Genomic DNA, 18,095 nt, shown 5'->3' with positions numbered 1-18,095 from the left:
AGAAAACAAGAGCAAGTAGCAAGGCACAGCCGAAGAAACACTACGCGCGCTGCTTCGAATCCGAAAGGTAGTCGTCGGTGGAACAGCGCCTGCGATCGATGTCCAGATGGTAAGGAAGGTCAGAGGAGAGGACTCCGTTTCATACCCGGAGTCTGAATGAAGCAAGCCTCAAGAGAGCGCTTGGAGCTTTCGTCTGAACAGCGGGATGGCCACGTATGCACAAGGAGCACGCAAAGACGCGCCAGAAAACTGGGTCCAAAGCTTGCACTCAGCATCGAGAAGACGCAAGCCCTGAAGATGAGTCGCTCTGAACTCAGTATGCGATGCATGCATGCAATTTTAATACCTAATTGAATTACGCACAGTCCCATATTCCGATAAAGCTCAACACCTCTGCCACGACGCGATGCCCAACCCTGTCAGTGATTATGAACAATGACCCACAGCAATGGCTCAAGCGAACGCGCCTCCCTGTGTGGTATGTGCTCAAAGCTGACCAAAATGCGTGGTGCACGCAAGGTGATGTTTACCTTCAATTCACCACACTCGTACAGCACTAAACGCTGAAGAAATTCGATACTCGTTACCAACATTACGGCTAATTATTCTCGATCAATGCAAACAACAAAGAAAGCTTTGCTTACATCCATTCGCACATGGTGTTGGACCCGCATATTTTGCTCTTTGCTCGCTCCGCGTGTCCTCGTGTTTGCCGCTCTGACGCCATCTTCTTTCGTAGAACACTGCACTCATGTCCGCGTATAGACGGAATACAAGAAGCCCACGAATGCACGCAAAGCGTCTCTGGCAGCCAGTCGCGCGATAATATTGCGTGTATTCGCGGGCCACTTGCATGCTTGAAAAAACACTTTTATGTTGTACGTATCGAAAAAAGAAATTTACGAGTTTTTATTATTCCTCTACAATATTCTGATTGATGCCTCTCATCTAAATATAATATTTGACGAGTTGAATGAACAATTCCAATTTTGTAATTACGTGTATTGGAAAAGAGCAATCTGAGCGACAGCAAACAAAATTAGCTTCGTCCTTTGCTGCTACGTAGCATTTGCATATTTTTACAGTCTGTCTCATGTGACGTGCGTCGCCCAATGATAAATAAATAAATAAATAAATATATATATATATATATATATATATATATATATATATATATATATATATGTACACACCTCCCTTGACGTACGGTCGTGTCTTCATCCCCATAGAACGAATACTTCCTACCAAGGTCTGGGCTTGCGGCACATTTTCATGCAGGACAATGTTGTCAACTGAAATGAGCAAGAGCGGAACATGTGAAAAAATAAATTCATAGTTTAAAAGCTTTGTATTGGCGAATTGTTAATTATTTTTTCTTGAATCGTGCGGTATAAAAAGGTGATTGGAGCGAAATCTCCATCTTTGCCGAAAAAATAATAGGGAAAACGTAATTGTAGCAATGCATGCGGAATCGCTTCCGAAAGGAATATGTCGCCACTCGCTACCTTATTTCAACTTCTTCGAACGAGGTGTTCAAAGATGTTGCTCAAAATACCGACGGCGTTTTATAGGAAATCATTGGGCAGATGTAACTCTCCCGAGGAAAGAAATAGCTTCTGGCTCGTAACTCACAAACAGGATTTTCTTTGTAACAATGTCTTTAATTCGACCAACAGCACCGGCTAATATTAAAATGGAAATCACGTTTATTCAGCGCATATTCTTAGAAAGCACTTTAGCGTACAAATTTCATTGCGAATACATGCACTCCATGGTTGGTCACGATTTAGAAAAACAGCTTGAGCTCAACCAGATTTTAATAAATTGCTTTAGTCTAATGTCAGAAGTGCTTTACAAATGAAAGATGTCTCACGTTTTGATTCGTGTTGGCTGATGAGGGAAGCCAGTCTCGCCGTTTCATTTTGGACCAAGCCGTACAAGCTGAGAATTCGGACGTAATTACCCAACTTCGCCTGTTCCGGAATATTCCTGACTGAAGCCTGCCACTCAGAGTCTCTTTCGCTGTAAGTCAGCTGCGAGAGAAAAGGGGATCTTCATGGTGTTAACAGTTCCACGCTGCACTCCCATATCACAGCAGAATTACCTAAAGTAGTAGTTCCCATGATGCCAATTTTATTATGTGATTGTGTAATGTCTGCCGCCTTCCGATTGCCGCTGTCCTTGCAAAACCTCTGCAGATCGGTTCCGCCAAGTCGGACGCACGGTCAACGAGCGATTGTGATTGCTGCTATTGCTTTCTCGCAAACAAACTAGAGGGACTCGGCCCTGCGTGCGTGAGGTCATTGTATGAAACGGGACCCCGGGCGAGGAACGGGGGACGCGGCTTTGCTGCCGTTTATTTTGCAAGCTGTTACAGAAGCATTGTATTGTCACGTAGTAGTGACGGTAAATAATACAGCGGCAAAACTGTGAATGACGAAACTAACTTTTTATTGGGCGATCTTGTGCCCATGAAAGCAAGTTACGCTCAAAGCACAGCGATAGCGGTGAACGTGGACGGCGATTGTCGAAATGTCATCTGCCGGTCTAGCACCTCGGTTTGTGTACATATGTCATCGAAGGTTCCAGAGTAATCTACACAAAGTTCTACGCAATTCGCGTCGCACATTCAGTCAGGTTACGGAAGCTTATCTGGCAAGAGACAGCAAAAAGAACCATCGATAACATTGGGCAAATTTTGATACATGCGGGCACGTTCCGCGCTGAGCGATAACATTTTTTAGACGCTGAAAAGCGGCCACCCGAAACAAGTAAACAAGTACTCGTGTCAGTGCGCAACACCGACTTTTTGTCACGAATCAAATGACATAACCATAGAAGTGGCATTCATCGAAGCTGCGAAGAGCCTTGTCTTTATACTCTTTTGACCTCTTTATTGTTATACCTAAATAACGTCTGCTTTTATATGCTTGCACGAGGCCCACGTTGTGACAGGTAAATAACGGCATCTGCGTGCTCAAGGTCCCTGAGAACATTTTGTTTCTCTAGGAAATCATTATATATCCTTGGTGGAAATTAAACATTGAACATTTAGGCGCCAAAGCTACACTATGACTATAATGCACGCTGTAGAGGGATCCGGAAAAATGTTGGGCACTTGGGGCTGTTTAACTTGCGCCTGAATCTAAGCACATGAGGGTTTTCGCACTTCATTCCTATCAAAATACAGCTGCCACGGCCTAATTTGAACTCGCCACATCTAGGACAGTAGCGCAACGCCAAAGCTACTGGGCTAACGCAGCGTGCGTTTCTAAAGAGTTCAAAATATAATTTTAAAGCATACATCCACGGCATTTCTTTTTTGGATGATGAAGAGCACCAATCACTTGTGGAGCAGCAAGGGAGTTTCACCATTTGAACGACTGAAAAAGAAGAGCTGCCGCGAATTACAACAATACTTCGGTGAATTTTACTACGATGTGTGCGGCTGCACCATATTTGGTCGTCGATGTAGCAGTATGTGAAACAGTCGTTGAACTGATATGGGATCTTACCATTGCATACTTCTCAACACGGCACAACCCTCCAGTAGCAAACACAGAAACGTACCGTAGAGCTGGGATAGCTACTCCTGTCATTATTTATTTTTATTTATTTATTTATTTATTTATTTATTTATTTATTTATTTATGAATACTGCAATCTCCATTGGGGATTTCAGCACGGTGGGAAACAATACACATGTGAAGAACACTATAGCATAGGCAACGAAAACAATACAAATCAGGTTAACAGAGCTTGAACATAGCAGTGGCACAGCAATATAACAAGTTGTTATGCAATACTTGAAACAAACGCCGAAAGTGATGATTTTAAAACTTGGTCATTGGTTAGATGATTCCATTCAACCACTATTCAGGGAAAGAAGCAATACTTAAAAGAAATATTACGTGTACTAAATGGGGTTATTGTTCGGCTATGCCGCTGCCTACTTGCATAACCAGAAGAGAAAGTAATTATTCCCGTGAGATCTGTCTTATAATGACCGTTAAAAAGGTACAAAAGGAATTTTAGTCGTGATACGCGATTTCTTTGCATTAATGGTGGCAGGTTTGCTTTTGTAAAGAGGTCTGTCACTGAAGTGCGTCCAAAGCTGTTATAAATGAAACGAGATGCTTTTCTTTGCACCATTTCTATCTTGTTAGTGCCAGTTTTAGTAAAAGGGTCCCAAATTACACATTCATATTCTAGTATCGGCAGAATTACAGCTTTATATGCGAGTAGGCATCCAGTGGGATTAGAAAGTTTCAAAGCCCTCCTTAAAAAATAAAGCTTGCGGTTAGCATTAGCTACTACATATCCAAGGTGCTTAGCCCAAGTGAGGTCATTTGTGATCCAGAGTCCGAGATACTTATAATGTGTTACTTCGGAAATAATTATGCTATTAATACCGTACGGAAACGTTAGTTTATGCTTCTTATGTGAAATGGGCATAAAAACTGTTTTCTCAAAATTAATTGACATTTTCCAGGCATCACACCAGTCGACAATTTGTTGAAAAGCATCGTTCAGCAACTCCTGGCCAGAAATATTGTCTATCTCTGAGTGCAATACACAGTCATCAGCATAAAGCTTAACCATAACTGGAAATCCATGCAGCATATTATTAATGAATAAAAGGAAGAAGAGAGGTCCAAAGACCGAGCCCTGGGGAACACCAGAGCCTACCGGAAGTCGTTCAGGAGAATGATTATTAAAAACAACAAATTGTTCTCTGCCATCATGGTATGCTGAGAGCCAATTAATTAGTCTGGAGTTTTTCAGTATCTTGCTGAATTTGTAAAGTAGTTTTTTGTGAGAGACCCTGTCGAAAGCCTTTCCAAAGTCCATGAAAATAGCATCTATTTCTTTCCCATTGTTAATTGCTTTCGCAAAGTCGTGTACCGTTGAAACTAATTGGGTAATTGTAGAGTAGCCTTTTCTGAATCCGTGTTGATGCTTTGTTAATATATTATAATGTTCCGAGAATTCTGAGATATCATTATGGATTATGTGTTCCAAAAGTTTACATAACGTAGATGCTAAAGAAATTGGACGGTAGTTTTGAATGCAGTGCTTTTTTCCTGTTTTATGTAGTGGCTTCACTCTGGCTGTCCTCCAGTCACTCGGTACTTGTTCGTCGCACAATGACCTTGTCAACAGAACGTGCAAGTACTTTGAAGTCCATTTTGCATACCGTTTTAAACATGTGTTTGGAATGTTGTCCGGGCCACAACACAGCTTCACCTCCAGAAGCTGCAGTGCCTAGTTTTCTGGCTTGGTCCGGGAGGCGATAGGCAGCGAAGAGAAGCGGCGGGGTTGGGGCGAACGAGACTGGTGGCGTCGAGGTGAGGGCGAGCGGCTGTAGCGAAGGTTCGGAGCAGGGGCATCAGCGGTAGTGAGTTCATGGCGGGTGGCACAGGGTACTGAAGGTCCAAAGGTGCGGGAATAAGTGGCGGCGTAAGTCCGAGGAGGTGGTGGCCATCGGTTTCGGCAGTGACGGGCGACGTGGCCGATGCGACAGCAGTGGAAGCAGATCGGCCTGTCATCAGGGGTAGGCCATTCGGACGTGTTGCGGTGAGATGTGGCAGAAAAGGACTGCCGGGGACGAGGAGGGCCGCTAGATAACTGGGGAACGCTGGGTCGAGACGTGGAACACACGGTGTTCAGACCCATGTTTTCAAATTCCTGTCTGAGGACAGCCTGAATCATCGCAATGGGGGTTGCTGGCGGATCGGGAGGCGTCGTGGAGAAGGCTGGCGAACAGGCGGCCTCGAGTTCGCGGCGAACAATACGGGTGACGTCGTCACAGGTGGTGGTCTGACGCGGTCGACCCTCACATGTCGATGTAGCAGCAGTGTTGGGTAGTCGCGCAATGTGGTGTGAGATACGGTGGCTCTTAGCCTGTTCAAGGCGACGGCATTCTTTTATAATGGCATCGATGGTCGAGACGTTGTCGAAAACAAGCAAATTGAAAGCGTCGTCGGCGATGCCTTTTAGCACATGTGCCACTTTATCTGCTTCGGACATATTATCGTCAGCTTTACGGCATAGAGCTAAGACGTCGAGGATGTAGGAAACGTATGGCTCTGTAGATTATTGAGCACGACACGCAAAAGCCTTTCTCGCGGCGGCCTTGCGCCCAATGGGGTCACCGAACAGTTCCCGTAGCTTTTGTTTCAAGCTGTCCCAACTGGTTATTTCATCATGATGCGTTTGGTGCCCCACGCGTGGGCTGCCGCCGAGATAAAAGATGACATTGGCGAGCATAATCGTTGGGTCCCACTTGTTATTAGCACTGGCGCGTTCATACAGCTTGATCCAGTCGTCGACATCCTGTCCCTCCAGGCCAAAGAACACCCCTGGGTCACGGTGTGGGGCAACCGTGACGATTGGAGCAGCCGGACAAGCCGAAGCCGTTGCAGAGGCGGGCTTGTCACCGGTAGGCATGGTGACAAGCTCGGTGTGCCAACCACTTCGGAGTTCCGTGGTGAGGACGGGGATCGCTGACCTCCACCAGAAATGTTACGTGTGGAAAGACACAGACGACAGATGCTATTTACACGCTATTTACGCTGGAGCCAGGCAGCCAGGCTTACACTTGCTCGTGCCAAGGGCACCGACCAACTTCTTTGTCGTTCTCGCGGCGGCTCGTCTCTTGAGCATCGCTCGATGGTATCGTAATAATATTTTTTAGTGTTCAGTTGTAAAAGCATGTTTAGTATACCTGGTTCGCTTATTTGAAGATCGAGTATAGGCGGCACAGACATTTCGAAAGGTGGCATTACATCATTATGATTTGTATAGACAGACTTAAAGTTTTTGGTAAATGCATTTGCTATTTCTTTGCTTTCGTCAACTGCGTTACCATCAACATAAAATAAATCACATTCCTCGGAGGTCGGAGAAATAGAATGCCAAATTTCTCTGGAGCCGTGGTTATTAAACTTCATAGCGATTCACCATAGTAGCATTGTATATCGGCAGGCACTTGACTTTTGAGCTCAGAAGAAATGTCGTCGATCTTTTGTGTTACCGACTGCACGTTCTCGATTTCAAATTTTTTCTTAAAACGTTTCAGTTTCCTTTGGAGCCGCAATGTCTCGCGGTAGATCCAGGGATTATTGCGATTTTTCTTTTTATTCGACAACGGGACAAAGCGATCAATGCACTCCTTAACTATTTTTTTTTAAACCTGCGTCACAGCGACACTACGTCTTTCGTGCTGCTTGAAAAGTCGTCGAAATTAAGCGAAAGTATACCAATAATTGATACATCATCGGCTCGAGAGAAGTTTCGGTAAGATGGAACATTCAGATTTCTTATCTAACACGGTTAGATAGAGCTTGGATGTGGAGGACACCTAAAGCGAATGTGAAATTTGATGAGCAATCGATGAGTTCGGAATAATTTTTCCTACGGAGGTTCTTCCGAAATGAAAGCCTGCAGCTGGAACAAATAGTTTTGTCCACAACTATGGACTTTTATATTAGCCATGAACATAGAAGGTCGTCGGTCTACACAACATACATAGCAAATATAGAAATTCATGATAGGAAATACACACTCTACAATTAATAACAGCGTGTGGTTTTGATGGGGCATCAGGAAGAATTGAGCATGATTTTTCAGTCGGCAGATTGCAAAATGTACTGCTGCCTTTATATAACAAGATGTTTACACACTATAAAGTGATGTGCTTAACTTGTCTACTTCTGTAAATTTATTGCTGTGCAATAAATAAGAGTGTCATTCCATCCAACTTGCGGCTTATTATAACGCTAGTTAAATATACCACACATTCCATTCATAGACATCCACCACTTGAAAAATTATTCAGCGCCCAAACTTAGCATGTGAAGTTTCGCACACCCAATTCAAGTAATTGTTGAAAGTTTTCCGCAGAGTAGTGCAAAAAAAACGCGGAATGAGAGCATGCTCAGCATTCTGAACTGTTATATCCGAGCCGCGTGCTTGCCAACATTGCGATTTGATTGCTACCGTCACTACTACGAAGGACAGATGTGTACTGTGAATTTCATTAAGGAGAAATTATCACAATCATCACGAAGTATAGCGCAAATATACACCGTAATATTGCTCTGATTTGCAGAGAGTCTGTAAGAATAGTAGTAAAGTAGACTCACCACAAGTCCCCTCTTATTGTTGAAGAAGAAAACTTCGAAAAGCTTGATGAAAATGATTGCCTGGACTCCGAAATCGAGCGAGCAGCGCACCATCATGTCTTTTGGGTCGACGCTCTGTAGCGCAGTCCCGTTGTTCAGGTCCAAATCAATCGAAGTCATCCACGCCACAAGGTCAGCCGTCTGCGAGAACATAACCAAGCTGATCGCCAAAGGAAACATTGTGGGAGGAATGTTAACTGAGCCTTGTCCTGCATTTTTGTAATGCCCTGCTGGCATATGTTGAAAAATGCAGTCATCATATAATGCCATTGGCAGTGCATTGTCAAAAGGGAGCCCGCTGAGGAATAGGTGTACGTATGGTGTTTAACCGAAACCATCATCGAGCATGAAGCACGCACACTTCACGGGCCTAGGTCGATAAAAATATGTGTTTTAGTTTCGCCGGGTCAATTTTTGAATTATAAATGCTTTTTAAAAGCGTGTCTGCAGCGGGGATGAGCGTAGCAGGTCACCTCCGCGTCCTTTCACGGAGACAGCTGTTTTCGTCTTCAGTACATGTAGTACAGTGTTGTAGTGGCAGAAGCCACGACAAAGGCTGGAGGTTGTCAATGTGTTTTTGTAGGTCATGATTTATTTATCTGAACTCTAGTCATAGAAACCAGGCACACATTCAAATGAGGACCCAGGGAAGCTCATGCCCTCCTCCCCCTCCCCTCCTCCTAGCAGCAACAAAACGCTTCGCCCAGATTCGCATGCGAAAGAGGCATACAAGTACCAGAAGTCGTGCACCCATATCTATCCCGCAATGCAAACGCATCTATTCGCGTGCAGCGAATCTATTTTTCCAGCATATTGTCATATGCAGTGGGGGATTCTCTCACCCGTAATGTTGGGACAAAGGAACGACAACACAGTAGTCCAAACAATCACAAGGGCATTTATTGCACCTTTCATACATCAATGCCAGCTAGCCGAGTTGCTATCCACAAAACATGCCTACGGGCACGCGACAAATTTAGGAAGTCCGACTCACCGCGACCGGATAGCGACCGAATATGTTCGCCCCATGCTGGATCCCAACGCCTCGTCATTCGCGCGTACGGTCACGCGAACGGTGACGCATTCAAAGGAGGCCACGCGAGGCGGTCTCGCAGAAGCATGAATCGGCGCACGCGCGGCACGTCCGCGCTGCTTGCCGTGCCCCAACCAAAGAGGAAGAGTGTTCTCCTTTTAGCGCCCGAGTAACCCCGGCGGTAGGCGGCGTTAGCAGTGCAACACCCGCGCCATGTCTCGTACTGCGCTTCAACCGCACCGACCGCCGTGGGCCCCAGGTCACGCGGCGAAGCCGCACTGCAGGAGACGGGAAACTTGCAGGAAAACAGGTTATCAGGGAAAGCGTGAGAGTCACGCATCCCCACAGCAGACATACACTGTGTAGCATATAGTGTGACGCAAATATTCAAACCCGGAACAAAACAGCATCCCTTAAAGAACACGAAATTGTAAAACAAAAAAAGACAGTGACGCTATTACAGTCATACTGCCAAATCACGCACGTAGGAGACTGGTTGGCGCAGTAAGGAAACATCATGTCGTCTTCCCATTGAATGATATTATGCCACCTGAAAGTCTGCAGGCGTATGTGTTGTCGTATCACTGAATGAAATATTATATGTGTAGCTGAACTTTAATCCTCATGTTGCGTCCTATTGCAGAGTTTTTCACCAACTTGTTGGACATCTATACTTTGTCTGCAGGGTTAAAAACGAAGCTACTAACAGAAAGCCTGGCCGCAGCTGCAAATAATTATTATTCTGCGTTTGACGCCGTTTCACAATCTTATTTCCCTATTTGTAGTCAGCCAGACACCATTTATGTATTATTATATAAAAGCGCATCAAACATAATAAGATGCAAGCGTGAAGCGTTTGTTAAGAGTATAGTGTTCCACATAAGGAGTAACAAAGAACACGATACCCATAATTTGAACTAATTGGCTGTTAAATGTATGCCTATGAACTGGAGATCCACTGGAAGGCTGATGTGTGTTGGGTATTCTAGTGTGCTCTCGTGACAAAGGATTAATATATATATATATATATATATATATATATATATATATATATATATATATATATATATATATATATATATAGGTCGAGAACGCACGCAGGAACACAAATATGCTTTAGTTCCTACGTTTCGGCCGGGTTTCGGCCTTTGTCAGGGAATACATGGAACGGCATGTCATTGTGCTTAAATACCTACACAGGTTAGAGAGCCCCTCTATGCGCTTATCCACTTCGAAGACACGCTGTTACTGTACGGAGCCTGCGCTCGTGACAAATCCCGAGTACATGCCAAAAAAAAAAAATTGCGATGGGATGGTTCTAACAGGTTCGAAGAGCAACGCTATACACAGAAAAAACTGGATTTGCGAAAAAGATGCAACATGGCTAGACAAAAAGAATTAAATAAAGATGCAAGAACCATGACCGAAGACAGACTTTTGCTGAAAGGTGACTCCACCCGTCATGAATAATCAGTACACATTTCAAACGAGGTAAGAATCCACTGCGGGATGGGGTGGTTGTAACAGTAGGTTCGTAGAGCAACTAATGTAACGAAGGCAGCGTTTACAGACGAGCTTAGCAAAAAAGATGTGTGCAAATATTGTGAATAAAGTGCCACAACAATTATTCATTGAACATCACTCAGTCTATGTTGTATATATATATATATATATATATATATATATATATATATATATAAATATATAGAAATTGTAACGTAGATTGAAGACGGAGTCTTACAAAATAGACGCAGCCCTTTAATGGCGGGCCAGAAGAAGAACGTGCGGCTCACGCGCTGCAGCGTCTTTCATGGCGCAGACCTCTGCACGCGCCGTCCCGCGGTGCGGGAGCCCCACTCCATTGTGTCAATATATATATATATATATATATATATATATATATATATATATATATATATATATATATATATATATATATATATATATATTTATATATATATATATATATATATAAATTGTAGTGGGGAATATGCATCTAGCGCTCTGCGCACTACCACCGCTGCGGAGCGAGACCCGAACTCCAGCTGCTGATGCCAAGAGTTAGAACTGGTCATTAAAAGCTTCTTGCGATCCCTCGAACGAGCTTCAATAAACCCCCTTTCATTTGGCAGAGGTTCTGGTTAACATCGAAAACTGGAACTCCAAAGCCGGATGCTACCCACTGGTGCGACCTTGCCTGACGAAACCACCCAGAAAGACACACCACAGTCTCCAGTGGCCATCGTGTTCGGTGTGTTACCCCAGCGCGATCCTGCCATCTCTAGCGGCACCGATGACGATTACATGTAGGATTGGTTGTCATCGTACGAACGGGGGAGCCAGCACAAGTGGGACGACGCCACCAAGTTCCACAACGTGCTGCTTTACTTCACCGTGGTGGCGAACCTCTCGTTCCGAAACCACGAACACGATTTTACAACATGGAGCGCATTCAAAACAAGTTTTGCAGAAGTGTTCGGGTGCCCCACTGGGCGCAAGCTTTGCCCTGAACAACGCTTACGTAGCTTTTTACACCGAAAATGTGATTGATCTGTGTAAGTGCGTGAATCCGTCAACGGCAGAACAGGACAACATGAAACACATAACGAAAGACATTGTGAGGAGGACGCTTTTCGAATGTTGTTAGCGAAGGATTCGCGTACCATAGCCGAAGTTATCAATTTGTGCCAAAGTTTTGACGAGCTACGGAAACAACACATAATAGCTCGGCACCTGCCGGCCATGGAAAATTCGTTAGCAGCATTGGTTATTGGCGACTACAAGGCAGCTTTGCTCACCCAGATAAACGAATTTGTGCGCGAGGAGGTCGCGTGACAGCTGTCCATTTTGCCGACAACGGAGAAGCCTTCTCCGTGGTCGGAGAAGGCTTCAGCGATGCAGCGCTCCAGCGATCCGACAGATCATCCAGGAGCAAGTGAGCGAAGCCCTTCCACCTCCGTGTCAGCCGGATCCAGTGGCCGCGCCTCTGATGCATGCTGAAGCCGTTCTCAGGGCGACTCGTCTACCTGGGTTTTCTCCTCCGCCTTCAGCGCCTTGCCCGCCGGTGTTCTCTCCTCCACCTTCGCCTCGCCAGCCGGCGGATCCTATGCTCAGGGCACGGCAGCAGGGTACAAATCCTTAGCGCGCTGCTGACAACCACCCAATATGCTACGCCTGTGGTACCCCGGGACATGTAGAGCGCTTCTGCCGCTGGCGCTTGCCGAGCTTCACGGGCACCTGACCCCCCAGCTACGGAAGCTACGGCTTCCAGCCGCCGTATGCCTCAACAGCCGCCACCGGAAGTCTACGCTGATGATGACACACCAGCTCCGCAGTCACAGCTCTATGGTACTCGTCACTCGCCTTCCCCTCCTCTGCGCTCACTCTCACTCCTGCGTCGTAGGCCCAGTGCCAGTACTAATGAGGTGGAAAACTGATTTCTGTATTTACTTAGCCACGAACTGCGTCATTGTCAGAACATCAAAGTCTCGTTTTTGCCTGCTAACGGTATTGAAGTGCCTGATGAAGGCACCAAATCTCTTGTGCTCGGCGATACAAGTGCTGCTGTATCCATGATTAGTGAAGAACTTTGTCGTGCATCAGCGAAACTGACCATGACGCTTTCGGTAGTGTCGATTAAAACAGCCAATGCACAACAAGTTCAGCCAGTCGCTATGTGCACTGCCAGGGTGCTGATACGATACAGTTTGTATTCAATTGCTTTCTTTGTGCTAACTTGCTGCTCCCACGATGTGATTCTCGGTGGGGATTTTCTGTCGCGCCATCATGTCGTCATTGAATGCGCACGCACTGAGGTAAAGTTCTCCGTCCTGTGCGGCTTGCCATCTCACGAATTTAAAGTTCATGATGTTCGTAGGATTTGTGTAGCTTCAGATACTGACCTCCTTACTGACATTGTTGTATTTGTCACTCTTTCATGCGATTCGTTGGTCAAGTTTACACCCGCTGCTATCTTAAGTCGCTGCCAGCCTATATTGTTCCCTTTTAACCTCCTCACGGTTCACCATGGTGCTGCAGAAATAATAGTTTCTAACCCAATTTCGTACACTTTGGCTTTGCACTGTGGCGATACTATTGGTACCATCCAGACTGTGGACGCTGATGTTATTGTGCATTTCTCTGTTGTAGATGACATGGATACTCCTAATGAACACCACAGACACCCCATGTGCTATCTAACCGAATATAACCGGATGTTTTTGTCGCTCTATTGCCGATCACCTCGAGCCGACACAACGTGAGTGGCTGCAATCTCTTTTAACTGATTTTCACGCCTCTTTTGACATGAACCAAGCGTCATTAGGCCGCACAAGTACCATCTCTCACCACATTGATACGGAAGATCACGCACCATTACTCCAGCGTCCGTACCGCGTGTCATCCACTTAGCGTCGTGTCCTCACCGAGCAAGTTGAAGACATGATTAAAAATAGTGTTATCAAGCCAGCCTGCAATCATTGGTTGTCTCCCGTAGTACTAGTTAAGAAAAAAGATGGCTCGATTCGTTTCTCTGTGGACTATCGTCGCCTCAACAAGATTACGGCACAAGATCGCTACCCTCTGCCGCGCATACATGACGCCCTGGTTTGTCTACACGGTGACGAATTCTTTTCTTCTTTGGACTTGTGATCCGACTACTGGCAAGTCCCGATGGATGAATCCCTCCCCTCGAAGATAGCTTTTACTACGCATGGCGGCCTGTATGAGTTTACTGTAATGCTATTCGGCCTATGCAATGCGCCCGCGACATTCGAAAGGATGGACAGTATTCTGCGAGGCCTCAAATGGAAGACATGTTTGTGTTGTTTAGGCGTGATGGTAGTTTTCTTCCCTGATTTCAACACTCGCCTCTTTCGTCTACGCGAAGTTCCTACTTGCCTTGCCACCGCCGGCCTTCAACTGAGCTTGAAAAATTGGCGCCTCCGAGCCCGCCAGCTGAACATACTTGGCCACGTCGTTTCCAAATACGGCGTCCTTCCCTATCTTCACAAGCCTCGTGCTGTGGCATAATTCCCGCGGGCGACTACAGTAGCTCCGAGGTTTTCTCTGGCTTTGCTCTTATTTTCGTCGTTTTGTGCGCAATTTGGCCTGCATCATTGCACCTCCGACAAAGCTCCTGACAGGCCCTAGTGACCTTCCCGATTGGACTTCAGCATGTGAGCAAGCCATCACCGCTTGGCGCCGTCTACTTACCTCACCGCCTTTTATACGCCACTGCAACCCGAGTGCTCCAACCGAAGTTCTTACGGACGCCAGTGGCGTTGTTCTTGGAGCCGCCCTCGCGCAACGCAAGCCTGGCTTCCCGGAATAAGTGGTTGCATATCTGAGTCGTGCCCTCACGATGACAGAAACCAATTATTCTGCCACAGAAAAAGAGAGTTTGGGTATAGTTTGGGCATTAAGCAAATTTCGCCTTTACATTAATGCCATCCGTTCGACTTTCTGACAGACCACCCCACACTGCGCTCGCTTCCATCACTGTAAGACCCGTCGGGGCGTCCAGGACGTTGGGCTACTCGGCTCCAAGAATTTGATACTCGCGTCATCTATCGCTCCGGGCGTCAACATTCTGACGTAGATGCGCTCTCCCGATCACACATGTAATCTGACGGAACACCACCCTTATACATGGAGTGCCTGGTTGCTACGCTTGCTGTTACTGACATGCAGTCTGAACAGAGAAAAGATCCGTGGATAGCGTCTTTCATTGACATTGTCAACAGTTCTTCAACGGGTACATTCCCTCGTGCCCTTCGTAGCCAAGTCACCCATTTGCTGCTACGGGACGCTATCTCGTACCACCGAAATTATCAGCCAGACAGTCGCAGACGGCTGCTAGTCGTCCCTCGCCATTTTTCTTCCGACATATGCACGTATTTCTACGCTGATCCACATGAAGCTCATGCTAGCATCCTAAAAACGTACGAGCGGATCCACCTGGGGTATTACTGGCGCGGCATGTATATACTTATGTCCGCAAATACATTCGGTCATGTGCAGCCCGTCAGCCACGCAAGACATCTCCTCATACGAGAGGCCCTCTGCAACCTTTACCGTGTCCTGCACGCCTTTTTCACCGGGTTGGCATTGACTTTTATGGGCCTCTTCATTGCACTGCTAACGGAAATCTTTGGATAGTTGTCGCAGTCAACCACGCAACAATATACGCCGAAACTGCTGCTGTTGCTTCGGCCGATGCTCGCGACTTCGCCGCGTTCATCTTACGGCACTTGATCTTACGGCGCGGTGCATCGTGACTCTGCTCAGCGACCGAGGCTTTGTCTTCTTGTCGCAAGATTTAAATGAGGTACTCGCCGCGTGCTGAACTATTCACCGCACCAGTACGGCGTATCATCCACAAGATAACGGTCGAACAGAACGAAGAGGAGCCATCAATACACAGCCCTTTCAATTTATATATATATATATATATATATATATATATATATATATATATATATATATATATATGTGGGGTGGTCTGTCAGAAAGTCGAACGGATGGCATTAATGTAAAGTGCTTAATGCCCCAACTATACCCAATATATATATATATATATATATATATATATATATATATATATATATATATATATATATATATATATATATATATATATATATATATATATATATATATATATATATATATATATATATATATATATATATATATATATATATTTAATCGACACGGGTGCAGCGGTGGCGTAGAGGTAGAACACCCGCCTCCCGTGCAAGAGGTCCGTGGTTCGAATCCCGGTGCCGGCAATTTTCCACCGGATTTAAAAAAAGAAATTCGCGTGTTGATAAAATTGCACAAACAGGCCTGGAGTGTGGCCTGATCCCGGTGACCACCACCGGTAACGCACTCCCTCACCAGAGCAGGATTGGCCACCCTGGTGCAGTACTTGGCCACAACCTCCTATATGAACACAACAATCAAACCCTGGCCCTCAGTCCCCAGCAGCTGCGAAGCAACTGACCACGGCGGCGGTCAGACCTACGACGCTGCAGAGGGTGCTAAGAATCACTGGCTCCGGACAGGCCGCCATTGGAATATAAACCTGGCAACGTTTAACGCTAGCACGGTATCTAGTGAGGCGAGTCTAGCAGTGCTATTGGAGGAATTAGAGGGCAGTAAATGGGATATAATAGGGCTCAGTGAAGTTAGGAGGCCAAAAGAAGCATATACAGTGCTAAAAAGCGGGCACGTCCTGTGCTACCGGAGCTTAGCGGAAAGAAGAGAACTAGGAGTCGGATTCCTGATTAATAAGAATATAGCTGGTAACATACAGAAACTCTATAGCATTAACGAGAGGGTGGCAGGTCTTGTTGTTAAACTTAATAAGAGGTACAAAATGAAGATTGTACAGGTCTACGCCCCTACATCCAGTCATGATGACAAGGAAGTCGAAACCTTCTATGAAGACGTGGAATCGGTGATGGGTAGAGTGAAAACCAAATACACTATACTAATGGGTGACTTTAATGCCAAGGTAGGCAAGAAGCAGGCTGGAGACAAGGCAGTGGGGGAATATGGCATAGGCACTAGGAATAGCAGGGGGGAGTTATTAGTAGAGTTTGCGGAACAGAATAATATCAAGATAATGAATACTTTCTTCCGCAAGCGGGATAGCAGGAAGTGGACGCGGAGGAGCCCGAACGGCGAGACTAGAAATGAAATAGACCTCATGCTCTGCGCTAATCCTTGCATCATACAAGATGTGGACGTGCTCGGCAAGGTGCGCTGCAGTGACCACAGGGTGGTAAGAACTCGAATTAGCCTAGACCTGAGGAGGGAACGGAAGAAACCGGTACATAAGAAGCCGATGAATGAGTTAGCGGTAAGAGGGAAAATAGAGGAATTCCAGATCAAGCTACAGAACAGGTATTCGGCCTTAACTCAGGAAGAGGACCTTAGTGTTGAAGCAATGAACGACAATCATGTGGGCATCATTAAGAAGTGTGCAATGGAAGTCGGTGGTAACTCGGTTAGGCAGGATACCAGTAAACTATCGCAGGAGACGAAAGATCTGATCAAGAAACGCCAATGTATGAAAGACTGTAACCCTACAGCTAGAATAGAACTGGCAGAATTTTCGAAGTTAATCAACAAGCGTAAGACAGCTCACATAAGGAAGTATAATATGGATAGAATTGAACAAGCTCTCAGGAACGGTGGAAGCCTAAAAACAGTGAAGAAGAAACTAGGAATTGGCAAGAATCAGATGTATGCGTCAAGAGACAAAGCCGGCAATATCATTACTAATATGGATGAGATAGTTCAAGTAGCTGAGGAGTTCTATAGAGATTCATACAGTACCAGTGGCACCCACGACGATAATGGAAGAGAAAATAGTCTAGAGGAATTCGAAGTCCAAAAGGTAACGCCGGAAGAAGTAAAGAAAGCCTTGGGAGATATGCAAAGGGGAAAGGCAGCTGGGGAGGATCAGGTAACAGCAGATTTGTTGAAGGATGGTGGGCAGATTGTTCTAGAGAAACTGGCCAGCCTGTATACGCAATGCCTCATGACGTCGAGCGTACCGGAATCTTGGAAGAACGCTAACATAATCCTAATCCATAAGAAAGGGGACCCCAAAGACTTGAAAAATTATAGACCGATCAGCTCACTGTCCGTTGCCTACAAAATCTTTGCTAACGTAATCGCAAATAGAATCAGGAACACCTTAGACTTCTGTCAAGCAAAGGACCAGGGAGGATTCCGTAAAGGCTACTCAACAATAGATCATATTCACACTATCAATCAGGTGATAGAGAAATGTGCGGAATATAACCGACCCTTATATATAGCTTTCATTGATTACGAGAAAGCGTTTGATTCTGTCGAAACCT

General features: G+C 45.6%; 1 protein-coding gene across 1 annotated transcript in view; it reads right to left on the bottom strand.

The window, feature by feature from the left end:
* Positions 1-18,095, bottom strand: part of LOC126537952 (uncharacterized) — a 163,814-nt gene that overhangs the window by 105,284 nt on the left and 40,435 nt on the right. Inside the window, exons 6-8 of the mRNA XM_055073772.2 lie at positions 8,148-8,327; positions 1,874-2,033; positions 1,194-1,292 (exon numbers count right to left, since the gene is read on the bottom strand). Of these exons, the coding sequence (XP_054929747.2) occupies positions 1,194-1,292; positions 1,874-2,033; positions 8,148-8,327 (439 nt within the window). The remainder of the gene's footprint in view (positions 1-1,193; positions 1,293-1,873; positions 2,034-8,147; positions 8,328-18,095) is intronic.

The sequence above is a fragment of the Dermacentor andersoni genome, chromosome 3 (assembly GCF_023375885.2).
Source record: "Dermacentor andersoni chromosome 3, qqDerAnde1_hic_scaffold, whole genome shotgun sequence".
NCBI classification, from domain to species: Eukaryota; Metazoa; Arthropoda; class Arachnida; order Ixodida; family Ixodidae; genus Dermacentor; species Dermacentor andersoni.
This window is presented reverse-complemented; position numbering and strand designations above follow the sequence as displayed.